The sequence below is a fragment of the Eutrigla gurnardus genome (assembly GCF_963514095.1).
Source record: "Eutrigla gurnardus genome assembly, chromosome: 23".
NCBI lineage: Eukaryota > Metazoa > Chordata > Actinopteri > Perciformes > Triglidae > Eutrigla > Eutrigla gurnardus.
Window position 1 is genome coordinate 7532201 of NC_139934.1, and position 24832 is coordinate 7557032.

The 24832-nt window shown below is 44.2% G+C and overlaps 1 protein-coding gene across 2 annotated transcripts; it reads left to right on the forward strand.

The window, feature by feature from the left end:
* The first annotated feature begins 1053 nt into the window (after positions 1-1053).
* On the forward strand, positions 1054-23516 carry dhx15 (DEAH (Asp-Glu-Ala-His) box helicase 15). Of its 2 annotated transcripts, none has more exons than XM_084003779.1 (14): positions 1054-1208; positions 2553-2877; positions 4013-4206; positions 5474-5633; positions 6821-7039; positions 10237-10404; positions 15381-15467; positions 15797-15946; positions 16435-16543; positions 19501-19692; positions 20705-20827; positions 20910-21100; positions 21731-21900; positions 22879-23516. In XM_084003779.1, exons 1-14 carry the CDS (start codon positions 1201-1203, stop codon positions 22994-22996), a joined length of 2214 nt encoding a protein of 737 aa, XP_083859905.1. In that variant the 5' UTR covers positions 1054-1200; the 3' UTR covers positions 22997-23516. The 2 variants fall into 2 exon arrangements, with proteins under 2 accessions (XP_083859905.1, XP_083859904.1); XM_084003778.1 differs by lacking the exon at positions 1054-1208 and adding an exon at positions 1234-1374.
* The last annotated feature ends 1316 nt before the right edge of the window (positions 23517-24832 follow it).

Sequence of the window (24832 nt, forward strand, 5' to 3'; positions counted from 1 at the left end):
GATGGGGCAACAGCTGCAGATGCGACATTCTCCCTACCAGCAGGAGAATCAGGGCTGGGACAAACTTAATCTGGGTGTTAGTATAATGAGGTCTTTAAATATCACAGTGTCTTTGTGGTTATTTCGTCTCTCTTTCATTGTGCAGGTAAAGGTGTTGTATAATGAAATGTTGCATGCAATTGACGGATGCATTGTCGTCTTTTAACCTATGTTGTGTCCTGTTCTTTAAATTTAAGGGTTGCAGTTTAAGCACATGCAACAATATTCCAAATATTTAGTCCCCAGTCTTATTGTCCACACGCCTACCGCCCGGCTCTGCAGCTGTTTTAGCCGGAGCTGTTACACACAGTGAAACAGTTGGATTGCTATTTAATAGCCCGTGAAAGAGAGACAGACAGAAAGGTGGAGGGGGAGAAAAAAAAAAAAAACAGTATTTGAAATGATCCTCGCATATTAGAGAATTACGACTTTGTTGTAAAGTTGACTTCGCCTTAACCATCACCATCAATCCACCCGGCTACAAGCAATGAGCCATTTGCCATTATGCAGCTTGTTAGCAATGTCCAGGATGTGTAATTACCTGTGTCAACGGCAGTGATTGTCTTCGGGGACAGAGTATTCATCACTTTATAATTGTTGGAGGTTAAAAGAAGGATTTTCACCTCTTCTAACAGAGCTGACAAGTATACATTTAAATAGTCACCTTCCAAACTGGATCAAGTGAGTCTGGAGAGTCTTGTAAACTAATATAAATATATTTCCTATTATTTTTTTTTCAGTATGATGTGAAAAAAAGAAATATTATAAATAAATCAAGATATAATCAGCCTAATTTGCTTGTATTTTTTTCTCCAGTTGTCTAATATTCCCAACATACAGCCCTTTAACCCCAGAGCTGTAGCTCACAGACGCGCCTGCACTGCAGTGAGCTTTGGACTGAAGGGGGCGAGGGGAACAGTGGCGCGTGCGTGCTGTTTGGCGGGCACATCGTCATCCTCATCCCCTACCCGACCGAGAGGCAGCAGACGTCCCGCATCCTCCCCCCGCAACCCCGAAACGACTATCTGCAGGCACCGCGATAGGTGTCCGGCATGTGTGAGGCTCAGTAAAGCCGGTCTCTTATTATTTGTCTTAATGCAACGTGCTTAAACGTCTCTCGCCGTAAATCGCTGCTTTCGAATAATTCTGTGAAGGGGAATAATGATGAGGTAAGAGCTTCCGGTCGCCATTTTGCTGGTGTTTTGTGGGAAATATCTGCATGGAATAGCTGCTAATAGACGCTGTTTGGATGGATACCGGTGGCAGGATGTTTAAGCGACACCGTTTAGGCTTGGGTGATGATCATTCACCGGGTAAAAGGAGAGACTCTGATGGGTACGTCGCGTTATCGTTACCTCAAAGCATCCGTTTGTGGATGCGGGCTGTTTTGTTGTTGTCCCGTTTGCTAACCGTTGTCAGTGCTAATGCTAACGAGTTTAGCTAGTGAGTTAGCACCGGCGGGGGTTGGAAATGCATCGTTTGGATGGTTTGGATAACCAGCCACATGCGCCTCGGCTGTGTGCGGGACGAGACGTTTGCACAAAGGTCCGGGAAAAGTGGCTAGTGTGACGTTAGCTAACTTAACTAGCAAACGGCCTGTCTGCCCCGCACGTGGCTAACATGCTAACCGGTGCTAGCTTGAGCACCGCGTCTGTGATATGGAAAGGACGTACATTTCACGAGACGAAGTCAACATGTCGCGATGAAAGTCTCGGTCGTCACGGCATGTGGTGTTTACAAAACGAAGCAGAAGGAAGGAGGTCGGAGGTCGCTGCCATGTCTTATTTACAGTCCCGAGTGGAGGACCTAACATGATCCGATGTGCGAACTGCAGCTTTCCCATCGCCAAGGACATGAATGCAGAGGGGCTTCAAAACAGATCGTGCACAGCTCATTTCTGTCAACTTACATAGACACATTTAGTCCAAACTGAAAAGGAATTAGTAGTTTAACTAATCAGTTGTAATGTGTTTGTCACATATAATTAAATGGTCTCAAAATCAAGAACTCGTGGTATTTCAGTGTACTAGAAAAAGCCCCTCCCCTGCCAGATCACGGTAACATCATAATTTAGCCTTAATTGAATGGCCTTTTCTGCACTACTCTACTAACATCAGCAGTGCAACAGAGCTACACTCTTTGTCCAAATCACGTGAGGCTATAAATGGATTACAAACGCTTCAGTATTCATCAAATGCATCTTTGTGCACCAGGAGAAGAAAACTTGTGATTTGTGGACAGTTAGTTTATTCGTGACCTTTTGCATGGTACACTTATTTCGGCAATGCTTTGTGCAGCAGTGAATAAGAATGGGCAGTAACCTTTTCATTCAATTTCAAGAAACAAAGTTGACATGGGCTAACATTTGTCCACTGTCTGCTCTAGGTTGTGCATTTCACTATTGTTAGATGTCAAGTGTGTATGCATGCATTAAGTTATGTTTCTTAGGTAAGTTGGTTAATTTGTGTGCCATGCTGCATCAAATCTTGACTTCATTCATCTTCCTCTCACAGGCGCGACAGGGACAGAGACCGCGATGAGCGGCCGAGGGACAGGGACCGTGACCGAGCTCGGGACCGTGACCGCGACAGGGACAGAGATGTGAAGCCGTCCGTGGTGCCCAACCACCCTGCCGCAGGCAGTGGAGTCTTCCTGAACCCCATTCAGCAGAAGATCAACCCCTTCACCAACCTGCCGCACACCCCACGCTACCATGAAATCCTGAAGAAGCGGCTGCAGCTGCCTGTCTGGGAGTACAGAGAGCGCTTCACTGAAATCCTGATGTGCAACCAGTCTTTTGTGCTGGTGGGAGAGACGGGCTCTGGAAAAACCACACAGGTAAAAAGGCAGGATGTTTAGTGAGATTAATACCAGCACATAAAGATGCACTACTGTTGTCGGTTTTCCCATAAAAACAAGTTTAATAATACATTGACTTTAATGTGTCAAATTAAATTGAAATTCAGAAATATAATTGGTATAATAGCACCAAGAAGAAGAAAAGCAGATGATACATTTGACACACTTTCTCTGCGGAGCTGATTCACAGTGTGTGGTTGTTAAGTTTACTAAAAGTTCTTGAAAGAGCTGGGTTGTCTGTTTTTCGTCCCCTCCTGAGGGGAATGCAAACCATCTTCCCAACACTTCTGAAATTAAGTGGTGTAATCTCGTCTGTGGGTTTTGCCTCGACGATGCAAGAAAATATTAATATTCTACACATTCATCATGAGTTTTTCAGTCGTATCATTTTTTAGATTGCAGTCGCCTCTAAATACAGAACATGCTCACCAAGGTAGGGGCTACATTTATGGAGCTTTAAGCATCGTCATCCATGGTTATTTCTATTGAAATGAAAGGAAATATAATCAATTAACGGACTTAATGTCAATTAAAGGTATTTAACATTTTCATATTTTATAGAGGCTAAAAGTCCTCACAATTGTCAGGTAAAACATGTTTAAAAACAAAAGTAAATGACTGAATTCACTGTTGTATTAATGCAAATGCAGCTTAAATTATTGTCATGTATGAATGGGGTATCATACTGTCATTCCAGCAAACATACTCTGCTGATTAGGGCCAGGTAAGTACTAATAAAACAATTTAATACTGTCCGTGAAATGTGCATCTCTTCCAAACCTGTCATCTGCGTTTTTTTGTTGTTGTTCTGATTGGGTGACATTTCAAAGACTGGTAAGATTTGACTCATCTCAAAAGGGCAGTCATCCGAACCTCAAGCTTAATAGAGTGGAAGTAAGGCTGCCTTCGTTCAGGCCTCTCTCGGCAAGCTGCTCTGCTGTTTGTCAGCTCTAAGCACGTATGACTGTCATACGTATTGTATGCCTGACATCACAAACTGGAGAGACACACTTCCAAGTATTAGAACTATTAAATATTTTTATTTTAGTGGAATAATTATTGCAGCCTCGTCTTTTTTCTTAATAGCTCAATCACCACCTGACTTGTCTTCCAGATCCCTCAGTGGTGTGTGGACATGGTGCGGTCAATGCAGGGGACAAAGAGAGCCGTGGCCTGCACCCAGCCCAGGAGGGTAGCAGCCATGAGTGTCGCCCAGAGGGTTGCTGATGAGATGGATGTCATGCTGGGCCAAGAGGTGGGCTACTCCATCAGGTTTGAGGACTGCAGCTCTGCCAAAACAGTACTCAAGTAAGAACCCCCTTTCATCACTTTGAGTCATGTCCAGTGTCTTATTTGATTCATGTCCTTGTTTCATGTGAAACGTTTTTTAGTGATTTATGTCCTTTTTATATTCCAAATATCTACTACGCTGCTTTCTTTCACGTGCCTTTTGTCATTGCTTATTTTGAAGCCCATGGACTACTTTTAGAGGACTTAAAAACGTCCTTCAGCCCATTGTTGTCTGTATTTCTGTAGCGGCCTAAAAAAAACCAGGAGACTCACGATGGCTGCCGTTGGCCGCAGGTGTAAACACACCCGGCAGCTTGCACTTCAGCGTGCTCCGCCTGTTTCATTTAAAGAAAATAAACCTTGTTTTTTTTCTCTCACTGCGATGACATTTACTGCTGCGTAGTATTTAATGATGCACGTTGGATGTAATGAAAAGAGGAAAATGAAAGTGTCTGTTTTCCACAGTGAATCATCTGTTGAGTGTTTGATGGTTATTTATTTGTGGGTTTTTTAGAACGCAACTGCCGTGAAACAATCAGAATATAACTTATTTTTTTCTCTCATTCACAACACCGGCATACTGTCTCTCTCACACTCTCAACTTTTTTTAAAATAATGAGTTAAGAAGCTGACAGCGAAACCACACTTTACCTTTAATTTGATCAGAGAGAAATGTTCTCCCCTCATCCTAAAAAGGTCTTCAATCGATACTTCCTTGTTTTATGAATGAAGAGACAAGCCGAAGCAGTAACGCTGTGTGTTTGAAGCGAACATTCCTGTACTTCCAGAGGGTACTTCTCCCAACCATGGCCTTTTGGTCGGCAAAATGTCCCCTGAATTTAATATAGAACCAGGTCCTCGAAAGGTTTCTAGTCCCTGGGGAAAGATTGCACGGTCCAAAAGGGCTAAACCTACTGCTGTTTTGGGTGAAGTAGATACTATTAGCTTAACTTGATCCTCATACAAGTGACAATCTATAATTAATTGAATAGAATAATGGGGTGCTCAAAAATGTGACACAATTTCTTTATTTCCCATAATATATTAAACTCGGTTCAGAAATGTAGACGATCAAATTATCTGATGTTTGACTGACTGCCATTAAAGGATGCGTCTTTGTTTTATACCTCCCCCCCTTGTTTATGTTGTGCACACAGCAGTTTGACGGGGGGGGGGGGATTTGTCTGGAGAGGGAATGCTGTGCTTATTACATTAATTTTAAGCATGGTTTTAATCAGATACTGCCATTGTGCTGATAAAGCCTGCGTGTCTTCCATCCATCCAGGTACATGACAGATGGAATGTTGCTGCGGGAGGCCATGAATGATCCTCTGTTGGAGCGCTATGGCGTCATCATTTTGGACGAGGCCCACGAGCGCACATTAGCTACCGATATACTCATGGGAGTCCTCAAGGAGGTGGTCCGCCAGAGGAGTGACCTCAAGGTAAAAAAATATATATATTCTAAAAACAAGCATCTTTTCTCTGTGACCTTAGTTTCAGGATTAGGTGTTTGCAGTCGTTTGATAGCAGGTGGATGCATTTTAAAGATAGTGCAGGTTCCTAAATCTTAATGTGACAATTTATCCAGCATTCGCTTTTATTTCGTCTTATCTTTCGACTTAGTGTTGAAAGTACTCTTGACAGTAGTCTGATTTGTTTCCACAAATATGTCCCCCCTTAATGCCTTTTAATACACTTTTAAAGCACTAAACATCACTTCCTGCAGGATAAATTCAGTAACAGCCAGTCTTTATGTCCCTCTTCTGTCACTCCTCCCATTTGGTCACATTTTCTCCCGACAGTGTCCCCATGTTTGACAGCTGTGTGTCTGTCGAGGGGGAGAAATGTTGCTGTTGGGCTGCAAATGCGCATCCATTCTGCACCGCGGCACTAGTGGAGATTGCTCCTAGAGTCAGCCCCATTTCAAGCCAATCAACCAGGGGGGAGAATAGCAGAGTGTCGGCATGGATTGGAGCGAACTGGCAGGCGGAAGTTTTATAGGCAGGCTGTGCCAGACATAATTCTCATAAAGCAGATGGATAATGACTAGTTGTTTGTCAGTGTGGAATCAAAGGTTAGATTGTTGTTCGTGGACTGCTTAATGAGGTCTAGGTTATTGGGAATGATCACCCACCCACACCCCTTCCATCTCCTCCATCCCGATCCCCCTACCAGATTTGAAAGTTTAATTTGCCTTGATTAAGAGCAATTATGATGTCTCGCAGAGCGTAAAGCGAAATGCCGAGACACTGGCCCCTGAAAATGTATGAGATTGAAAATGGGAGACGCGGTTTCCCATCAGAATCCTAATGCGCTCCATCTAATGGCTCTGGAGAGAACATTGTGTACCCAACATCAGGAACAAGGACTCATGGCTCTGTGTAGGTCAGCGACTTGCCAAGTTCTATACCATGGACACCATGTTGGGTTCCTGCCAGCACCCTCACCCTGAATTCTGATTCATAGCATTATTCATCCTGGAGAGCTTTCTGCACTCTTATATAAATATTCTGTATTTGGTTGCACCCTTGTCCACTGAGTCCTTTTTTCCTCAATCATCATCGAGCCCTATAAAATGTTTTTCTTTCACAAGCTTCCCTCACCTTTTCCCGTGCCCTTGTCTGTCCAGGTTATCGTGATGAGCGCCACGCTCGACGCCGGCAAGTTCCAGGTGTATTTCGACAGCTGCCCGCTGCTCACCATCCCGGGACGCACACACCCCGTGGAGATCTTCTACACGCCCGAACCCGAGCGGGACTACTTGGAAGCAGCCATCCGCACGGTGATCCAGATCCACATGTGCGAGGTGGATGAAGGGGACGTTCTGCTCTTCCTCACTGGACAGGAGGTATGTATTCATAGGTTTTAATGAGAAGTCTGACCTGCTGATTCCAATCTTATATCAAAAATTATAATCAAAATGTTGTACTTTAACATTATTGCCATCTATAGTGGTTACTTCCATAGATTCAAATTATTCAGAAATGAATGATCGTATTTTTACTTTTTCTTTAATATCTCCAAAGTAAGACTGTGCATATTAATCTAATTACATAGATGAGTTACTCCCATACACGGTGTCATGAGCTCACTCCTGCACCCTCAGTCAGCACAGGGAAATATTAATCCACAGTGTGATGGATGTTAATGCACGTGAGTGTGCCTGTTTGGGAACCACCAGGATTTGCACAGTGAAGGAGGGGGGGGGGGCGAGGAGTGACCCAGATTCTGCCCTTCCCACAAATCTCTGAAATTAAGTCATTTATTATATTTTTTTCCCCCCTCCCCGCAAATCTTGTCCACTGATGTGTAATGGAGGGCAGGGTTCATGCCCAAAATGATGAATTTGGTCACAGCAGGGTGAACACACACACACACACACACACAGGAAAACACCAGCAAATGTTTCAGTGTCCTGGTCATTGGACAGGAGAATCCTGTCGGAGCCAACAGTGCCTGTGCTGGTATGATTATTCTCTCAGCGCGCTGATAAAATGCTCCATGTGATTACTTCTGCTTGTAAATGAGAATGTAACTGGTGGTAATACACACACAAATTGCTTTGGAGATTTAAATGACATGTTGGACTTTGTTTACGCTTTTTGTAACACAACACCAATTTCTCATGGCCACAAAAAAAAACTCATCTACTTTGTGTTTTTCTGCCTTCCCCAATCACATCTTGCGATGGTTAGTTTATTAGCAGTAATTATTTGTCACTCAGCATCAGCTCGAGTGTGGCGGTACACCTACGCCAGCTTTCATTTGCCAAAGCAGGATCAATATGAGGCTTGTTACGAAAGGGGGATGAAGTCATCGGAGGGCACGGCGTTTGAAGTGGTCTCTTTCGAGGGCTGGTAATTGATTTCAGATTTAGTGGTATCCCAACTAGTCAGATGGCTACAAACACTGATAGTCATTGCTGTGAAATGGGTGGAAAAGTCTGGGGGTATTTGCAGACATTTCTCATGCAGTTAAATGTAATTTGTTGATTTATATTCCACCCCCCGCCACCTCCCCGCACTGTGTCGAGCTAAGGCATTACCAAGAGCACTCCCACGGTGAGTTCATTATCACCCCCTCCTAATTGGGTTAAAGAAGTTAATGTGTGGTAGGTCTGGCAGAGATGGGTGTTCAAAGGGTGCTGCAGCACGCCCCTCCAGCGCTTCTTAACCTCTTCAGTTTCCCAGCAACTTTGATGTAGACTAATGATTGGGAGGCAGCTCCGTGGCAAAGGCTCTTTTTATCCGACTGTTTAATTTATAACCGGCGAAAGCGAAACGTACAGGACACATGCTCTCTTCCTCTCTCTCCTCCACAGTTTTTGTTTTTTTTCTGTGAGATATTTTTGCTTCCACCAAACAAATGGAACTGAAACGCCATCTCCAAACAAGAAAGTTGAAACTTATCACAGCTGTTGAGCAAAGATAAGTCGTAATAGTTAAGCTTCCCCCTCAGCAGCTAACATCAAAAACATGAGGATTGGTGGGGAGGGGTGGGTTGCCAGTCAAGAAGAGTGCCTAAATGTGTCAGTTATTAGCTTGGCTCTCGATCGTTGCTTCTGGGGTCGCAGGGAGAGCTGGTGGACAGGTTCCCAATGCCGGCCAACTGCCCCCCTATGTGTGCGCGCACACACACTCCGTCTTGTTGTCCCAAGGGGACGGAAAGCCAGCTTGCTTCCAGCGCTTTGGCAAAGAGGTCCATTTTTTTCCCCTCCATGGCAGCTGCTGCATCCAGAGGCTTGATAGGCTATTAATACCCTGGCTAATTTTACCAATCCATTCAGATTTACCGTTTTCCACTTGTCAAGTGTTGATTAAGAGGCACATGGCCATCAGCAGGGTCTGACTTAATGCGATGAACAAGGGGACAACAGGGCTAATAACACACTTGCAGTCCAGAAGGAAAACCGGAAACGCCACTGCGGTGTGCGGCGCTTTCTCATGCCAAGGCAAGTGTTACTGGTTTAGCACAGTGGGACAAATCAAGTCAGCTTCACTCATGCTTAAACTTAGAACAGAATGCTTTTAGAAAAGGAAACAAAAATGATCATTTTTGTGGCTTCTTTTGGTAGAATCCTAAATAATAAGTGTGCACAATGAGCTCCGTTGAAGCTGTCTAAAAGCATCAGGATACATGCATTTATTTCCTGTTCATCATTACCTTATGACCCCCCTCTTTTGAAAGAAAATTGCTGCATTGCTCCCGTGGGCCTGCAGGTGGTGCAACAGTATAGGGTCTAACGTGACACCTATAGTAACTGCTGCTTCATGAGGATTAAATGATTTGTTGTTAGCAAAACAAAGAAAATGGTTCTTAACAGCGGGAGTTGCTTGGAAAAAGAAACGCCGCTATGTGGTGTTTTAGGCCATACCAGAATCTACTTAAAAACATTCAAGTGTATACTGGTAGGCAGCATAAAAACACGTTTCTGTGTAAGTGAGTTATAAGGGGTGCCTGTGGAATGTGTTGGCATATTTAGCACATTTGATTATGTATTCCAATAGGCCTTTAGACCCTAGCCCTGTGCTCACTATCATGCGTTCTTATTCCTCCTCAGGTCCTCTGTCTGTCTGCCAGCCCACCGGCTATAGAACGTTCAGCTTCGCTAAACTGATCTGCCATGATTTGCCGCTGGTTATGCATCAGTGCTGCAGTCTCATCTCACATTCCCCTCTACAATACTGCACTGTGAAATAATGAACCCTGTTTGAGTCTGTCTGGCTCCGTGTGTGCGCGCGCGCCTTTCGGAGCGCGTGTGTCCATGTTTTCCATGATTGCTGCATTTGACAACAGAGCCACAGGGAGCTCGGCAAAGCATACTGCAGTCCAGGTTTAATTTCCTCCGTCAGATGGAGCGATAGTTAGAACAAATGTACTGTAGCAGGGAATCACGGTTTCCCCCGGCCGCCTCCCCAACACCTTCCTCGATCATCCAGATTCCCACCGTCATTGTTCATCCAGGTGGTGTCGGGAAGCTGTTTGACTTTCCTGTTTACACACGCAGGTGACGCCTGGATTAATTGTTGCACTTGCGCCTTTCAGGAAATTGATGAAGCCTGCAAGCGAATCAAGAGGGAGGTTGACGACCTGGGGCCTGAAGTCGGCGACATCAAGATCATCCCGCTGTATTCCACCCTGCCGCCGCAGCAGCAGCAGAGGATCTTCGAGCCGCCCCCACCCAATAAACCAAGTGGTGCCATCGGAAGGAAGGTATAACTGCCTTGTTGCTATAAAAACACTCGGGGAGGGGAGGGGGTTTGAAGACTGAGGGAGAGGTTGGTGAAAGGGAAAATGAGTGGGGTTGATGTGGAAAGGCCAGATGGGGAATAAGGTGAGTAAAGGAAGAGAGCTGGAAGGTAGGGACTGAAACTTTTTTTCCCTTTCTCAGCTTTAGCGCAGAACTGACTCACACAACATATGCTGCTTTTGTCAGCATGCGATTCTCTGCTCTAAATTATAACTGGGGTATTACTCACGCCCACTGAGCCTGAGGAAAGCACTGCATTCTCAGTCGTTTTTATCTTTCCACTACATTTGCACAGGCCCCCGCTGCTGCTCAGAGAGGAGGCCTAAGACCTCTGCCATCTGAAGCCATATGAAAGGGTGCGCGTTACGCCAGCCGATCAGAAACCTCACCGTCCTTCCTCAATCACTTAATCTCAGAGGAGCGGACGATCGCCTTATTGATACAGACGCCAGGCAATTCCTCTCTTTTGTGTGACCGTTTCTATACAGACGGGCTCATCACCAGAGTAGCAGCACCACCTGTGCTGCCACACTGTTGGCCAGGGATCTGACAGAATATCATCACTGCCAGTGAATGAGCAAACATTCACCCCCCTGCATCTGATCGGGGACGGTGTTGATGAATGACTCATTGCTACAACCCCTCTAATTGAGGCAGATCAGGCTGACATATGAACAGTGGAAATATATTTATGGTCTGTCGATGTTTAACACACTATGATTTTGACTTTAAAAACACTCAAATCCAGCTGGATCTTGGGAATAAATTATTCCTGTCAATTTAAGTCGATTTGTGTTTCGGCACAGGTTGAAGGTTTGGAACAAACATTTGACATGCTAGCACCTTCACAGTTTCATATTTTCCAGCTTTCTTCATGGATGATGTGTTACACGAGGCTCAGCATTCTCCTTAGTTTTGATGACTTGATCTCAAAAGTTTAAAATATCTTTCTCAGTGTGGCCTCTGCTATTCAAAGAGATGTTGACATGAATTGGAGGCCATGGTTGCATAGGAACATATATAGCATAGCATACATTGATATGATGTGATAGACCTTGGAGGGAAATCTGATTTTCCACTGCCATCCGGCTTGCAGAGTAACTGGTTTTGCTTCTTGGTGATCATCTTCCAGTAGCTTCTCTTTGATTCCCATGAGCAAAGTTAATACAGGAAATAAAGGTGAAGGTAGTGAAAGTGTGAACTGTCAACCCAGCGACCACCTTGGCTTCAGTACAGCTTCAGAACAGCACGGTAGATGTCCCCTTTTTTCCCATAAGACCATCAATTGAAAAACGCAGAGATATCCTCCAAGCCGGCCCAAGAGGAAGTAGTGAAAAAGAATTAAGGTTTGCAACAACCGCCGCTACGCATGCTAACGACTGCATTACGCACCCCTCAATTAACATAAAGCACTAGCTCCTCATTGCTCTATTTCTCCGGGAAAGCCACTGATCTTCTATTTTTGAACAGTTTAATCATTTAAAGCCAAGGCAGCAATTGACTAATTACAAACAAAGACCATAATCTCACTTTGCTTTCCAGCGTCTCAAAGACTGTCGCGAAACAAATGTGCCGTGATGAGTGTTGTTTTTAACATTGTCACGTTTGGAATATTCCCTCAAATGTCAGCCGTGATTCCGCCGCGTATCCATTTCAATGAGCTTTGGATGTGGGTGCGTTGATGCTGCTCGAGGCACGCTCCACCCCACCCCCCCGTAAGGGGAAGGCTTTATTTGTCAACAAGGCTGCGTTTCCCAGCAGGGAATGTGAAAGATGGCCCGTGTTAGCCACAGTACTTGCTCTCCTGCAGGTAATAACCCAGAAATAACATGCAGAGATGATGCTGTAATGATATTACTGATAAAGAAGCCAGGATTTTCCAGTGCAGCAACAGACTGGAAGGAGCCAGCCTACGTTCAGCGTAATGGCCCTAGCTTGGATAATCCTTCAGAATCAATGAAGTCAATGAGGCCACCCATATGATCATGAAATGTGAGAGGTTGTCATGTGTGGCATCTGCTGCAGCAGCGACTGGGTCCCAACACGCAGGACAGTGGCAACCTCACCTAGTCCATTTGTTAAGTGCTTAAGTGCCTTTCATTCCTCGCTGCTGGGACGTTTGTCGATGGCATATATTGTCTTTCATGAGACACGGCCTTATTGTTTGTTGGGGTAGCCGCTTTCATTTCAGACTGTCGAGGTCTGTCGAGTGGTAGGAGTGTACAGATTAACCAATACGACTCGGGGAAAAATGATTTAGAGTCATAGATGTGACTGCATCGATGCAAAAGTCTGAAGCCGACTCAATTTTTGAGAGGAATCGGTTAAAAATCGACTGGACGGAGCTAGTTCTGTTATGATCTTTCTTTAAAAATGGGCTGTATGTGCATGTTATTACAAGAATACACCAAGGCTAACTGCTTGGTTCAAAAGGTATGTTTGTTGTTCAGTTGTCTTTCAAAATCAAGCCACCATACATCGTACAAATGCGTGACTATTTGCCAGATACTGCTTTGAGATCAGATTCATATGGGCATTTATTGCATCTCTTCATTCCTCTGCTTGAATACTAAGGCGAACGTGCCTTTCGACAGGTGAATTACCCGAGGTCAAGGGCTGAATGAGGAGGGGGTGAAGACCCTCCCTGGCATTAATAACTAAACAGTCAGGCATTCTCAGGCTCGAGAGAAATCCTCACTTAAAAGGTGGGATTTAAAAAGTCTGTAAGGCTCACAGCTTGAAGACGGCTGGAGAGGCACAGCTACAAAGGAAGTGTGTCAAGTGTGCAAAATTGGTTCTGTGGACCTGTATCAGCAAAGACAGCAGAGAGCGGTCTCCTATTGTGCTCGGCGTTTCATCCCGCGGACTACCAAGAAAGCAGACGGCTACCACCCGACGACTGCTTCCTGGTCGGCCGACAACGTGTTCCCGTCTTGGTAGATGTTGAACAAGTTAGCGAGGGGAAGATAGTGAAGTGTGGACAGGCGTTCTTCCCAACACCCACTTGCATAATAAGCTTTGACAGTGGAGTGGCAGTTGCCAGTGGAGTGGGCTATGACCCGGCCACTACAGTCTCGAGCGCTATGATGAATCTAAAGGGTTTCTCCGTCCAGTCTATTTAAACTGTTATATAAGGGAACTCACCCGAGTGACGGTCAAGGTTCGTGTGAGAGCAGCTGCAAATCTGTCTTCCCCTGCTTCCCTCTTCCCTCACCCCTGCTATTTGTGTATATGCTGACAGCAAGAGACCCATAGGGTTATGTGACTCATTCTATCTTTTTTTCGTTTTTGCTCAGATTTTGCCTTGTTATGAGGCATAATTGTAATAGATGAAGATCTGAGACTGGAAGACGGTGCAGGTTCCTTGCAGCTTTGCTTGTCTGTCTTTCAATAATGACATCTGCCCTGATGCTCAACTCGTCCATTCCACCACGCTTTGGGAGTGGTCCCATAAACTACCTCCTCTATTAACAGCATTATTAGTTTGCACAGCCCGTTAAGACTTACCACCTAATGATTTAGTGCTACATCCATAATTCGGGGTCACATTTGAGCACACGTCGGTGTGAATGACTGTCCTCCTTTGTCCAAAAAGTATCAGTGACACAACAATTGCATGCAACAGTGTTTGCAATTCTCATAATGAGACAAAGTGTAGTAAAAGTTGTATAGATGCATAACAAGATGCATAGCCCAGCGTCGCTCTATATGACAAAGTGAACGAAAGAAGGTAAACATGGTTACTGCGGGGAATACATATAATTAAAGTACAATGCGGCCACGGCATCCAACTGGTGTTTTTGTATAAACAGGGGAAATCAATGCGTTAGATTTGGATGGGGTCCTTTCACAATTTATAACTCCTGAACCCCAGGGTTTATGGATCGTCTACTACTTGAGTTCACTAACAAATCAAAATGTCGTGTTTTATTGTAACACCACATGCATTTTATTTTAAACACGTCACTCATGTCTTGTCTGGATGTGCCCTTGCATGCACATTTTGACGTGTTAGTATTTCAGCACCACATGGTGGGATTACGGTACTTTATTGGGGAATAAACTTGTCAAAGTTTAGAAGCTCCTGCACAAATAATAGCTGCTCTACGTTGAAAATATTTTCACAATCAAGAGTTCTCTTCATGTTAAATTACCGGCATGTTTTATGTTTTTGCGTATCCGCTTTAATTGAAGAAAATTAGCCAATCACAGGAATAAAATAATAAATGTTTTTCACCTAGACACACAGGGACAGACCTATGAAAAGCAAGCAACCATTGTACAGCAAAAAGCAGGCCACCTAATAGGAACCATTACAGCAACTATTTGCTGTGATTTTTGAAACCCTTTCCAAGAGAGGGAAGCTGACGTCTCAACACAACTAGTAGCATGCCGAGAACAGTCGGACAGAACCCTCACAAACACACATTCACATCACCCAAGAAGGCCAGAGGTAATGCATTTGGATGGGACACTGAGCACCAAGGCAGCTCTCGCCACATATACGCTGATAGCACATTGAACATGATTGCAGAAAACTGTTGGCTGTGGTCGTCCCCTGTTGGCTTGCATTAGGGAGCGTGTGTGTGCAGTGCACTGTAGTGGCATCTCTACAAGCTTCTTCAGTCAACTGGCTCACATGGGGGGAATATTTTTCCAAGTTGAAGCAAAGCTGATATCCGCACTTGTATGTCTCTCCTTTACTCATGCTTAAGGAGGACTGTGATTTGTGAGCTGCTCCCACTGCAGGAAAGCACCACGTTTTGTTATTGTACAAAGCACTTTGGAATCTAAATTTAGCTTTGTTCTGGTGATCTAATATTTCAACAGCAGAAACTACCTCAATCCACTGTGTATTTCATAAGAAAGTCACTAAAAATCTTGAATCTAAACGCCACGGGTGGATCATTTCTTAACCCATCCGTTCTCATTTCCGCAGGTTGTCGTGTCAACAAACATCGCCGAGACGTCGCTGACCATCGACGGCGTGGTGTTTGTAATTGATCCCGGATTTGCCAAGCAAAAGGTTAGCTTCCACACCACCGCCACCACCACCACCCCACATCCTCTCCCACCGCTCTTTATCTGCTGTGATCATCTGTGTCTGTTGCCTGAGAATCCCCAGATAAATACAGCAGTGCACACCTGACAAGGGCAAAGCTGGAAAGGCCAGTTATTTATTCCTCTGACATTTCACCAGCCTGGAGCCAAGTCATACACATGGCGCAAAAAAGAGGTTATATATGCGCTGTGGAGGATTTGGTGTATATATATAGTAGATTGAGGATGTTTAACTAAATCTACATTCGTTTGAACTTTTCTTTTATTGACCTGATATTCATCTTTTCCTATCAGGTGTATAACCCACGTATCAGAGTGGAATCCCTGCTGGTTACAGCCATCAGCAAGGCCTCGGCCCAGCAGAGGGCTGGTCGTGCTGGGCGGACATGTCCAGGGAAGTGTTTCCGCCTTTACACGGAGAAAGCCTACAAGACAGAAATGCAGGTACGAAACCAAGGCAGCTTGAAAATGGTTAGAAATTCCATGAGGTTGTTTGATTCTCAAATGTATTAATGCCACGAGCACTTTGTATTCCCCCAAAGCAGCCCTCTAGCAGGAAAAGCTCTCTATTATGCAATATTTGCACTTAGAATCTGTGATTCTCAGTTCAGCTGAATTATAATTCCAAGAGCTTGGCACTAAACCACCCTGCCTCCACCCTCCCTCATAACCTATGCTAACGAAACAGCCACCTTTTGTGACAAATGAACCTGCGGAGGCCCACTTCTCCACTTTAACAGGCTAATTCTTTCACGTCACGCTGAGTGGCAAAGGGAATTTTTCAAACAAGTTAAATAGCCCTTCAAATGCCCTAGACGCCCGGTCTCTGTTCAAGTTGACATACGAGCAACGCATGAGGAGATAATAAGTACCCCGACTAATTAATTCTGAATCGTTCCTTGGGTTTGTCTCGCACCTCTCGACTGGCACAGGATAACACGTATCCAGAGATTCTGCGGTCAAATCTGGGCTCTGTGGTGCTGCAGCTGAAGAAACTGGGTATCGACGACCTGGTGCACTTTGACTTCATGGACCCACCAGGTAATAATGCCAAATATTAACAGGCTGGTATTATACATGTCTATCCTGCATGTCTAGTCCCATAAAGATGTATGAATCTTTGCATTATTGTAATCCAGTAATTCTATTTCTAGTTAAAAATATGAGAATGTGTGGCTGCCCCGTTACTCTTAATGTTTTCTCACAAAATAGCCGCCTAACGAGTCGTTCTGTAGTTTTAAACTGCCTTTGCTTCTACCACCAGTGACCCAGTATCACCAAAACCATTCCTGACAATTTAATATCCTGCAATATTGAGATCTTGATGTTTGATCAGTGACATATGAATCTCAAAGTGCCGTTACAAACCCGCTATAAAATCTACATTTAGCCGAACTGTGATTGTTTCATGTACAATATCAAATCTGGGTTGGCTGTGTCACTTGGGAGCTCGGGGGGGAAAAAAAATGACTAAGATACAAATGATCCTGGCAGATATCAAATACTGCATAGCGAATGTTTGGAGAATTGAGCGTAAGCGCTCTGACAGACGTGGATTACACAGCAGCGTTATGCGGTTTGAAGTTCTGTTGAATCATGCTGGATCTAGGCCAAAGAACAGCCCTCGTCTCACCGAGGTGCCAAGTTATGGTATTCTCCGGGAGAGAGTGTGTTCCCGCGGAGACCACCCCCTCCTTTCTCTATCCTTAACCTCACCCCTCCCTCCCCCCTTTTCTCACCATAATATAGTTTTCATCTCACCTCTGAGATTAAACCCATCTCTCCCCGTCCACCGTGGCAAACGCCATTTTGAGAATGAAATTGGTTACATCAATAGCAACGCTATCACCTTGGCTATTGCCTTCCCTTTATATTCCTCCACTGAAACGTGACTGACCTCCACCACCACCCCCACATTTCTCACAAAACGCGAGGGTTAGCGTCAAACACGTGGGATTGGCCTTGTCCGCCGAGTAACTGGGAACAGTGGGGTGAAGGGGAAGGGGAGGATTATCTTTTATTTATTTGATCCACTCGTGGCAGAAGGTTTGTCCTAACTAGCACTTGAGCACGGTGGAAGCCGGCGCTAGTTTCCGTGCAGCGTATGAAGTCTGCTTCGAGTCTGTGAGAGTTCCTGGACAGGAGCTTTATAGCATCGAGTTACAGTGGATCAATTTTGATACGCCGTGTCAAAGGCCCACCTCCGAGTTAATGGACAGGTCGGAGAAGTTTCTCTGGAGAAAAAGAGGTTGATGGAGGAGCGTTACATACAGTTGTGAGATGTTATGGTGGTTTTTTGTTGTTGTTGATGTTGGTTGAACAGTTTTGTTAATCATTTTTTGGCATATTTCAAATCCTTAATGATCCTTTAATCCTTTTGGAACTGATAATGTCGGATTAGTGCATCCCCAATATCGTTGATCAACAATATCAGCCCTAAAATTCACGGGCTTTTTCCCATTTCAGCGTGTCTATAATCCCTATAACGCCCTTTCACTGTGGAATGCTCAATTCTATAGTATTTCTCTCTTAGCCCACCTGGCTCTCTGCTCACTAAACACAGGAGTGATGGCTGGAGCCAGCCAACCAAATGGAAAAATCCAAAAGAAATTAGTAGCGATTTACACGAGGACTTGGCTCGGTAGGATTCATTTGCCTCGTGACATTTCCAAAGAAGTATACCTTTGGAAGCCAGCGTGGTTTAATGTACCTTTAGCCTTTTGTCTTATTGATTTGGCCCTTGGTTAATATATCGGATTCTTGTGTGTTGCGGCAGTCAATACTTACTTTCTGATGAGCCGTGTTGTGTGTATATATTGAATTTCCACACTGGTTCATCATGCTAGCAGTACTTGTAAATCAGATTTTCACCTTTTATTTAGCCCTGCACCAGGCGTTGGTAGGTAACGTGGCTGGCATTCACTTTGTGTATAAAAAAAAAAATAATAAAAAAAGTAGCTCTGATGCCCCAAATCAATATTTGTTAATCATAAAAAAAAAATGCCTCCCTGCTGTTTTAAATTGAATTTTTTTGGGGGAGCACTTGAGAGAAACGAAAGTGAAGGAGTACCACGGCCAGTGCTTGAAGCTAATTTTCAGTTAACATGCAACTGGTCATTAGGCTTCGGCTCTCGGGAGCCAAAGGTCAATAATTGCATCTGGAGGGAAAATCTTTTAACCAAACAGTGGAAGCCTTTTGTGTTGAAGCATTAAGTAGAAGGTTCCCTTGTAATTGCATTAGTTGTTTCGGATTGCCTGAGCGGAGGATGAAAAATGAGCTCCGCCATGATTACTTACCCGCTAAGTTGCTGTCTAGCGTCACTCTGGTCATAACACACACGGAGCCTTCTCATTTTGATTGGCCTCATGTTCCCTGCCACCAAAAAAAGCCCCCGTTTTGTTTCTCTGTTTTTCCTAACTTGCATCTGTCTTCTATTAAAGCAGGTTGTCTTACCAGCTTTTTTCTTGAGCTTCCTCTTAAGTGACATTTGGATGCTCAGCTTGCAAATTTGCTCTTTTTTTTTTTTTTTTACTGAGCCAACAAGCTAATTAATATCTTGTCCAACAGATGAACAACATGGCATAGATTGGACATTCCCCCTTAAATTCCCTGGATGAAAATAAATCAATAGCAATTATTAAATTTTATTTAACACTGAATGTTTCCCACCATAGTCTTTATATTAGCCATAGTGGATACATGCAAAAACCTAAATAAGGCACTATTTTCATTCAATTAATCGACCCAATTAACCGTCCATAATCACACAAAGGTTACCTCTTCAGATGTCTTGTTTTTAACTTAAATATTGTCGGTTAACTATCATGCGTATTAATTAAAAATGAAGGCTCAAAATGGTTCTTCTCAAGTTTTGCTGTGATTATAAAATGACCATCTTGATGAATTGTTCCATCGCTCTCATCTGTGTGTGTGTGTCCATTGCCCATGGGCTTGGATCCCTGTTCATGGCCCATCTCTCCCACTCTGTCGTCTCCAGCCCCAGAGACCCTGATGCGAGCCCTGGAGCTGCTGAACTACCTGGCGGCGCTCAATGACGACGGTGACCTGACGGAGCTGGGCTCCATGATGGCAGAGTTCCCCCTGGACCCCCAGTTGGCCAAGATGGTCATCGCCAGCTGTGAATTCAACTGTTCGAACGAGATCCTCTCCATCACTGCCATGTTGTCAGGTAATGCTCAGGGCTGGCCCACACAGCGGGTCTGAGTTTAAACTTTTCTTAATTCCTGTGCTGCAGGAAGGAGCAGTGAGCTTGAAGGAAATGTACAGAGCAGTCCCTTGAATGTGTTGTAATCTTTTACCCTCACATTTTACAAAAAACGTATTATTTAATACTTATTCTGTATGTACAATAGAGGCAGTACACCCCAGAAGTTTAAAACTACTCAAAAGTGTACCTTCTGAACTTAACTTCAGGGCAAGTAGGGGATGAATTCAATTGTGTCAGCTATTACTTATGAGAAGGGGGAAAGTACATGTCTGTACAAAATGTATAGGTGTAGCTGGAGCATGCTACAGCAGTAATTGCACTTTAGGCTTGCCAAAGCAGAATGCTGCTCATTGAGATGAATCTTGACGCCTTTGAAGGGAGTGCGAGGGTCTTTGAGAGTGGGGGGAAATGGATTTAACTAGATGTTTGGACGTGGTGTGCACTTAAAGCAGGTGCTTCAGGAAGGCAGGTTGTTTTTTTTTGTTGTTTTTTTTTGCTGAGTTCATTAGAGTAAGCAGCAAAAGTACACCTGAGAATGGTGCAGCCACGCCAACCACAGACGAGGCTCAATAAACTCAGCTTTTCCCCCCATTAAAGCCACCGTTAAGCAGGTTTGACATTAAGCAATGCGGAGCAAGTTCACAGTGGGGAGACGGCAGAACCCGGGAGTCCTCCGGTTGAACTCTTCACCACTGATTTTGTCTTGCTTCGGTATCGCATCTATAAGATGGGTGTCACTTGTTTTGAAGCCACACTGTTAGTGCATCAGGAAGGAGAAAGCCATCCTCCTCCCCTCCTCTTTGACCCTCCTCTTCTGCTCCACCGTAAACACTTGGCAATTCAGTGTGCCCTGTGAAGTGCCCTGTGAAGTGCTCTGTGCCTCTCTTGAGCTGAGGCCTTGTTCCTCTCTGTGGGATTTGCTTAACTTATCCCTATGGGCGGCTGCGTTGGGGCCTATACCAACCTTGTTTAGTCCCACAGTGCTTCGTCCGACCCACCGAGGCTAAGAAGTTGGCCGACGAGTCCAAGATGCGCTTCGCCCACATCGACGGGGACCACATGACGCTGCTGAACGTCTACCACGCCTTTAAACAAAGTGAGTGGCCCTTTTAATGCACACTGGTGTAACACAATAGCTTTGATGGTCCTCAACCGGAAACTGCTCTCGTCTCACGCAGACCACGACTCCACGCAGTGGGCCTATGAGAACTTCGTCAACTACCGCTCGCTGATGTCGGCAGACAACGTACGTCAGCAGTTGTCCAGAATTATGGACCGCTTCAATCTGCCGCGGCGGAGCACCGAGTTTAACAGCAGAGACTACTACACCAACATCCGCCGCGCGCTGGTCACTGGCTTCTTCATGCAGGTCGGTGAAATTTGTATAATAGCAGAATAACTCGCAGCTAAGATGTTAATTGTAATGCATAACCTTTAAATGCCTTTTTAAAGAACACACACACACAGAGCTGCTTTGTTTTAAACACATAAAAACACATCAAGTCCATTTGTTCCTCGCTCAAGGAAACGAATACCGTTGAGCAAGAAGCCATTTTTCAGGGCTTCCTGAAACACGCAACCTGACAAGTTGAATTATGGTGTTAATATTTAAATATTTGTCAACATTAACCTTTATCTTGGGAGATAAATTCGTGGCTCATGTCGGAGCCTTCACAGCATTTTGTGAGGTCATATCTTTGTTGAGAAAGGCGTTTATTGAGACTGATTGCCTCGGCTAATCACGGCGCCCGCTGCAGCTTCACCTAGCATCGAGCAAAATCACTCACCGCCCAGTTGCAAACAAGTTCGCCTTCGGGCTGCATTTGTAACATAATATTTGTAACTTGCAAATGGGATTTTGATGGGTCTGTCTGGTTAAATCACAGACATAATTAAATAAAGCCCTAATAAAGTGCATATGTTTTATTTTTCTGCCTTTCTATGAACTGTATTCATTCCTTATTTGCAATGACCGTCTTCTTTTTCTGCCTTCCAACAGATCGCACACCTTGAACGCACCGGTCATTACCTGACAGCGAAGGATAACCAAGTCGTACAGCTGCACCCCTCCACCGTGCTAGACCACAAGCCGGAGTGGGTGCTTTACAACGAGTTCGTGCTGACCACCAAGAACTACATCCGCACATGCACCGACATCAAGCCAGAGTGGTGAGTTTCAACGTTTTTTTTTTAATAGGAATGACGTGTTTTAAAGATAATTATCAGAAAGAAATGGCACATTTAATTGCAAAAAGTGTTTGGTGTTGGAAAAATTGCCAGAAGCACTCATTAAAAAAACTTTTTTTTCTCTCGGAATGAAAGGACAAAATAATTCTAAAAATATGTGATTATTTCATTTTGTTAACTACGTATTTTTTTTAATTATCACTCAATTGTTTGTGTATCTGTTATTGTGCTTCAGACTGTTTTTGTGTACCCTGGATTTCTGCACAAAGATAATCTTTTCTTTTGAATTTTTTTGTGTGCATCCATACATCCGTAAAGCATGTTGTGAAAAATATAAGAAATTGAATACAAATCCTACTCTATTCATTCAGTATTAATATAAATATCCTAATGGGCAGCACACACCGGCAGCCTATGACACGTCAGCACCCCCACCTGTTGTGTAAACCCCATCAGAATCCACCACTTCCTCTCTCTTTAGTGTGGTGCGAGCAGCCCATTAGCGGAGTCACAGCCGTTTCAGTGCTCCATCTGTGTCTACACGGGACGCATTCAGGCACCTTATTGAGTGCACGGTCACCCGCGTTCTGCCAGCGCTCGGCGCCCGACATACAATCATCTTACTTGAAGAAAATAGACTTGAAGCAAATGCAGCGTGCCGGAGGAGAAAGCAAACACGGGACACAAACAGATGTTATTTTCAGTTTTTCTTTGGTCTAATAATAATAAAATGCAGGCGTCACCCGTGTAGGTGTGTTTGCCCACCCTGACACCGCAGTGAACTGTAGTACCTGTTTCTCTCCCCCCCCCCCCCCCCCCCCCCTCTGTGACCTTGTACAATTATCAAAATTGAGCTTGCACCGGCAGTCGGCGCGTGAATATGGAGGAACGGCGTTCTCCCACAAGTAAACACCGAAGACAATTTTTGTGACTAATGTTTACTTGCTTCTCTTTTCCTAGGCTGGTGAAAATTGCCCCGCAGTACTACGAGATGAGTAACTTCCCCCAGTGTGAAGCGAAGAGACAGTTGGAGCGTATCATTGCAAAAGTCTCATCCAAGGAATACACTCAGTATTAAGAAGGTTTGCATGCGACGCGACGGCGTCCTCATTATCTGTACAAAGTAAAGCCGCAGCTTATTTTTCATTTTCCACCAACAGACCTTATTTTGAATTCTGTTTTTGTCTCACTGCGAGTGATGTATTTTCATGATGATTGATGAATTGTGTCCTTTGAGGGCTGTGTTATGTCATTTTTTTGGGAGGGGGGAAACCATCAGAAATGCACCGTAAATGACCGCTCATCAGGAATTTACTCATTAACCATTTCTGTATAAACGTTTCATGTAAATTTCAACATTCCTCTTAAGGCGTTCAAACCACAGCTCAGGATTCTCTGCTGTCGTCTTGCTTCTACTGCTGAAATGGCATAAGCCCATGAAAGCTTTTGATCTATTATAATTTATACTGCATTTTGATGCGGAGCAAAATGTATTGTTCTCTTGTCATACGAAGAGGGACACTTTTTGGTCACATTTCCTGTTGCTGTTCAACTTAATAAAAAAAAATGACTTTGTAATAAAACATTTTTATTTTCCAGTGTCAGCATTAAAAATAGTCATTGCACCGACCTTTTCACGTAACCCTCGCACGCAAACGCACAAACCGAGCAGTCACGTTTTGACCCCCGACAAATCCAGCTCATTTCCGGGCTCTTCAGGGAAGTTAAATCTCCTTACTGGGATATTGATAGCTTCGGAAACAGTTGGAGTGAGGGGGAATGTTAATTACAAATGTTTCGGGAGAAGATCAGTGTGAAATCCCTGCTGTGCCGGAGCCTGTTCTGGCTGCGCTGCCTCGTGTCTGCGCCGCTAGAATGTGGAAGGTAGAGCTCGCAGTTGGGGGAGAAGCATGAATGCTAAGTCACCAAAATAATGGCCAGGGACGAAACTTAAATGTGTATTAGGATTTACTTTAGTCAAACCACCACTGTTGTACTTTAAAATGTGGCATCAAAGTTGTAAGGATTCTTTAGCTCGGAGGAAAGTTGCATGAACTCTCACAAACTTCCCGTCTCATTCTGTGGGTGAAGAACGTAAACGAGGCAAGCAGCCTGTGAGTGGTGGAGCGTGAAGTCCATGAAGAGTCTGATTTACTGGCCACATGAGAGATGAAGGGGGCTGGGGGAGCTCTGAGCTCAGGTAAGGGGGTTAGCAACCTTGGGGAGCATCCTGGCCCAACAGAACTTGCGACATCACCAAGCTCAGCTCAGACTTGGTGCTTCTTTTATTTATATGAAGATGAAGGGACTCGTTAAAGCTGCAAAGAAGTTGATTTTCTTCATTTTTTTTTTTTGTAATTCAAATTGTAATCATTTTAACATACACGTAACGCAGGACTCGCAAACATTGAATTTGTGATAATTAAATCAAGAGAGATCTCATACATAAGCCACTAATGGAATTATGCACCCAAATCTCCAACCAAACTGTCAGTGGTTGTGTTGCATTGTGGGTAATGTATGCGCTAGCTTTTGACAAGGAAAAATGCAAGATTATGCCGTTGTGCAGGTGATTTGTGAAGCTTTTTCCAAATCCAGATATTCAGTTTATTATGCACGTCAAAAAACGCTACATCTTCATATTTGTTAAGCTGCTTCTGGCGATTGTTTGTATAAAAAAGTAATTTTTTCACGCATAAATATCAAAGTTTGAGCGATACTTTGTGTAATGGCAATCAAACCCCCCAATTTGTTTTCCTGTGTTTTACATAAAGCAATTTCTTTTGATCCAGATGTCTTTGTAGCGTTTATGATGGCGTAACTTTGCCTTCCTGTTCTGCATCTCAACTTTACATCGGTTATAAGGGAATATACATAACATTGGCCTGAGGATAGAGGCAGAAGTGAACCTGTA

Bases quoted from the DNA above. Each gene is read 5' to 3' on its own strand.
- dhx15 (XM_084003778.1), top strand. From the start codon at position 1,289: ATGGATACCGGTGGCAGGATGTTTAAGCGACACCGTTTAGGCTTGGGT. The intron at 15,468-15,796 runs GTTAGCTTCCAC...TTTTCCTATCAG, and splicing joins CCGGATTTGCCAAGCAAAAG to GTGTATAACCCACGTATCAG. The intron at 21,901-22,878 runs GTGAGTTTCAAC...CTCTTTTCCTAG, and splicing joins ACCGACATCAAGCCAGAGTG to GCTGGTGAAAATTGCCCCGC.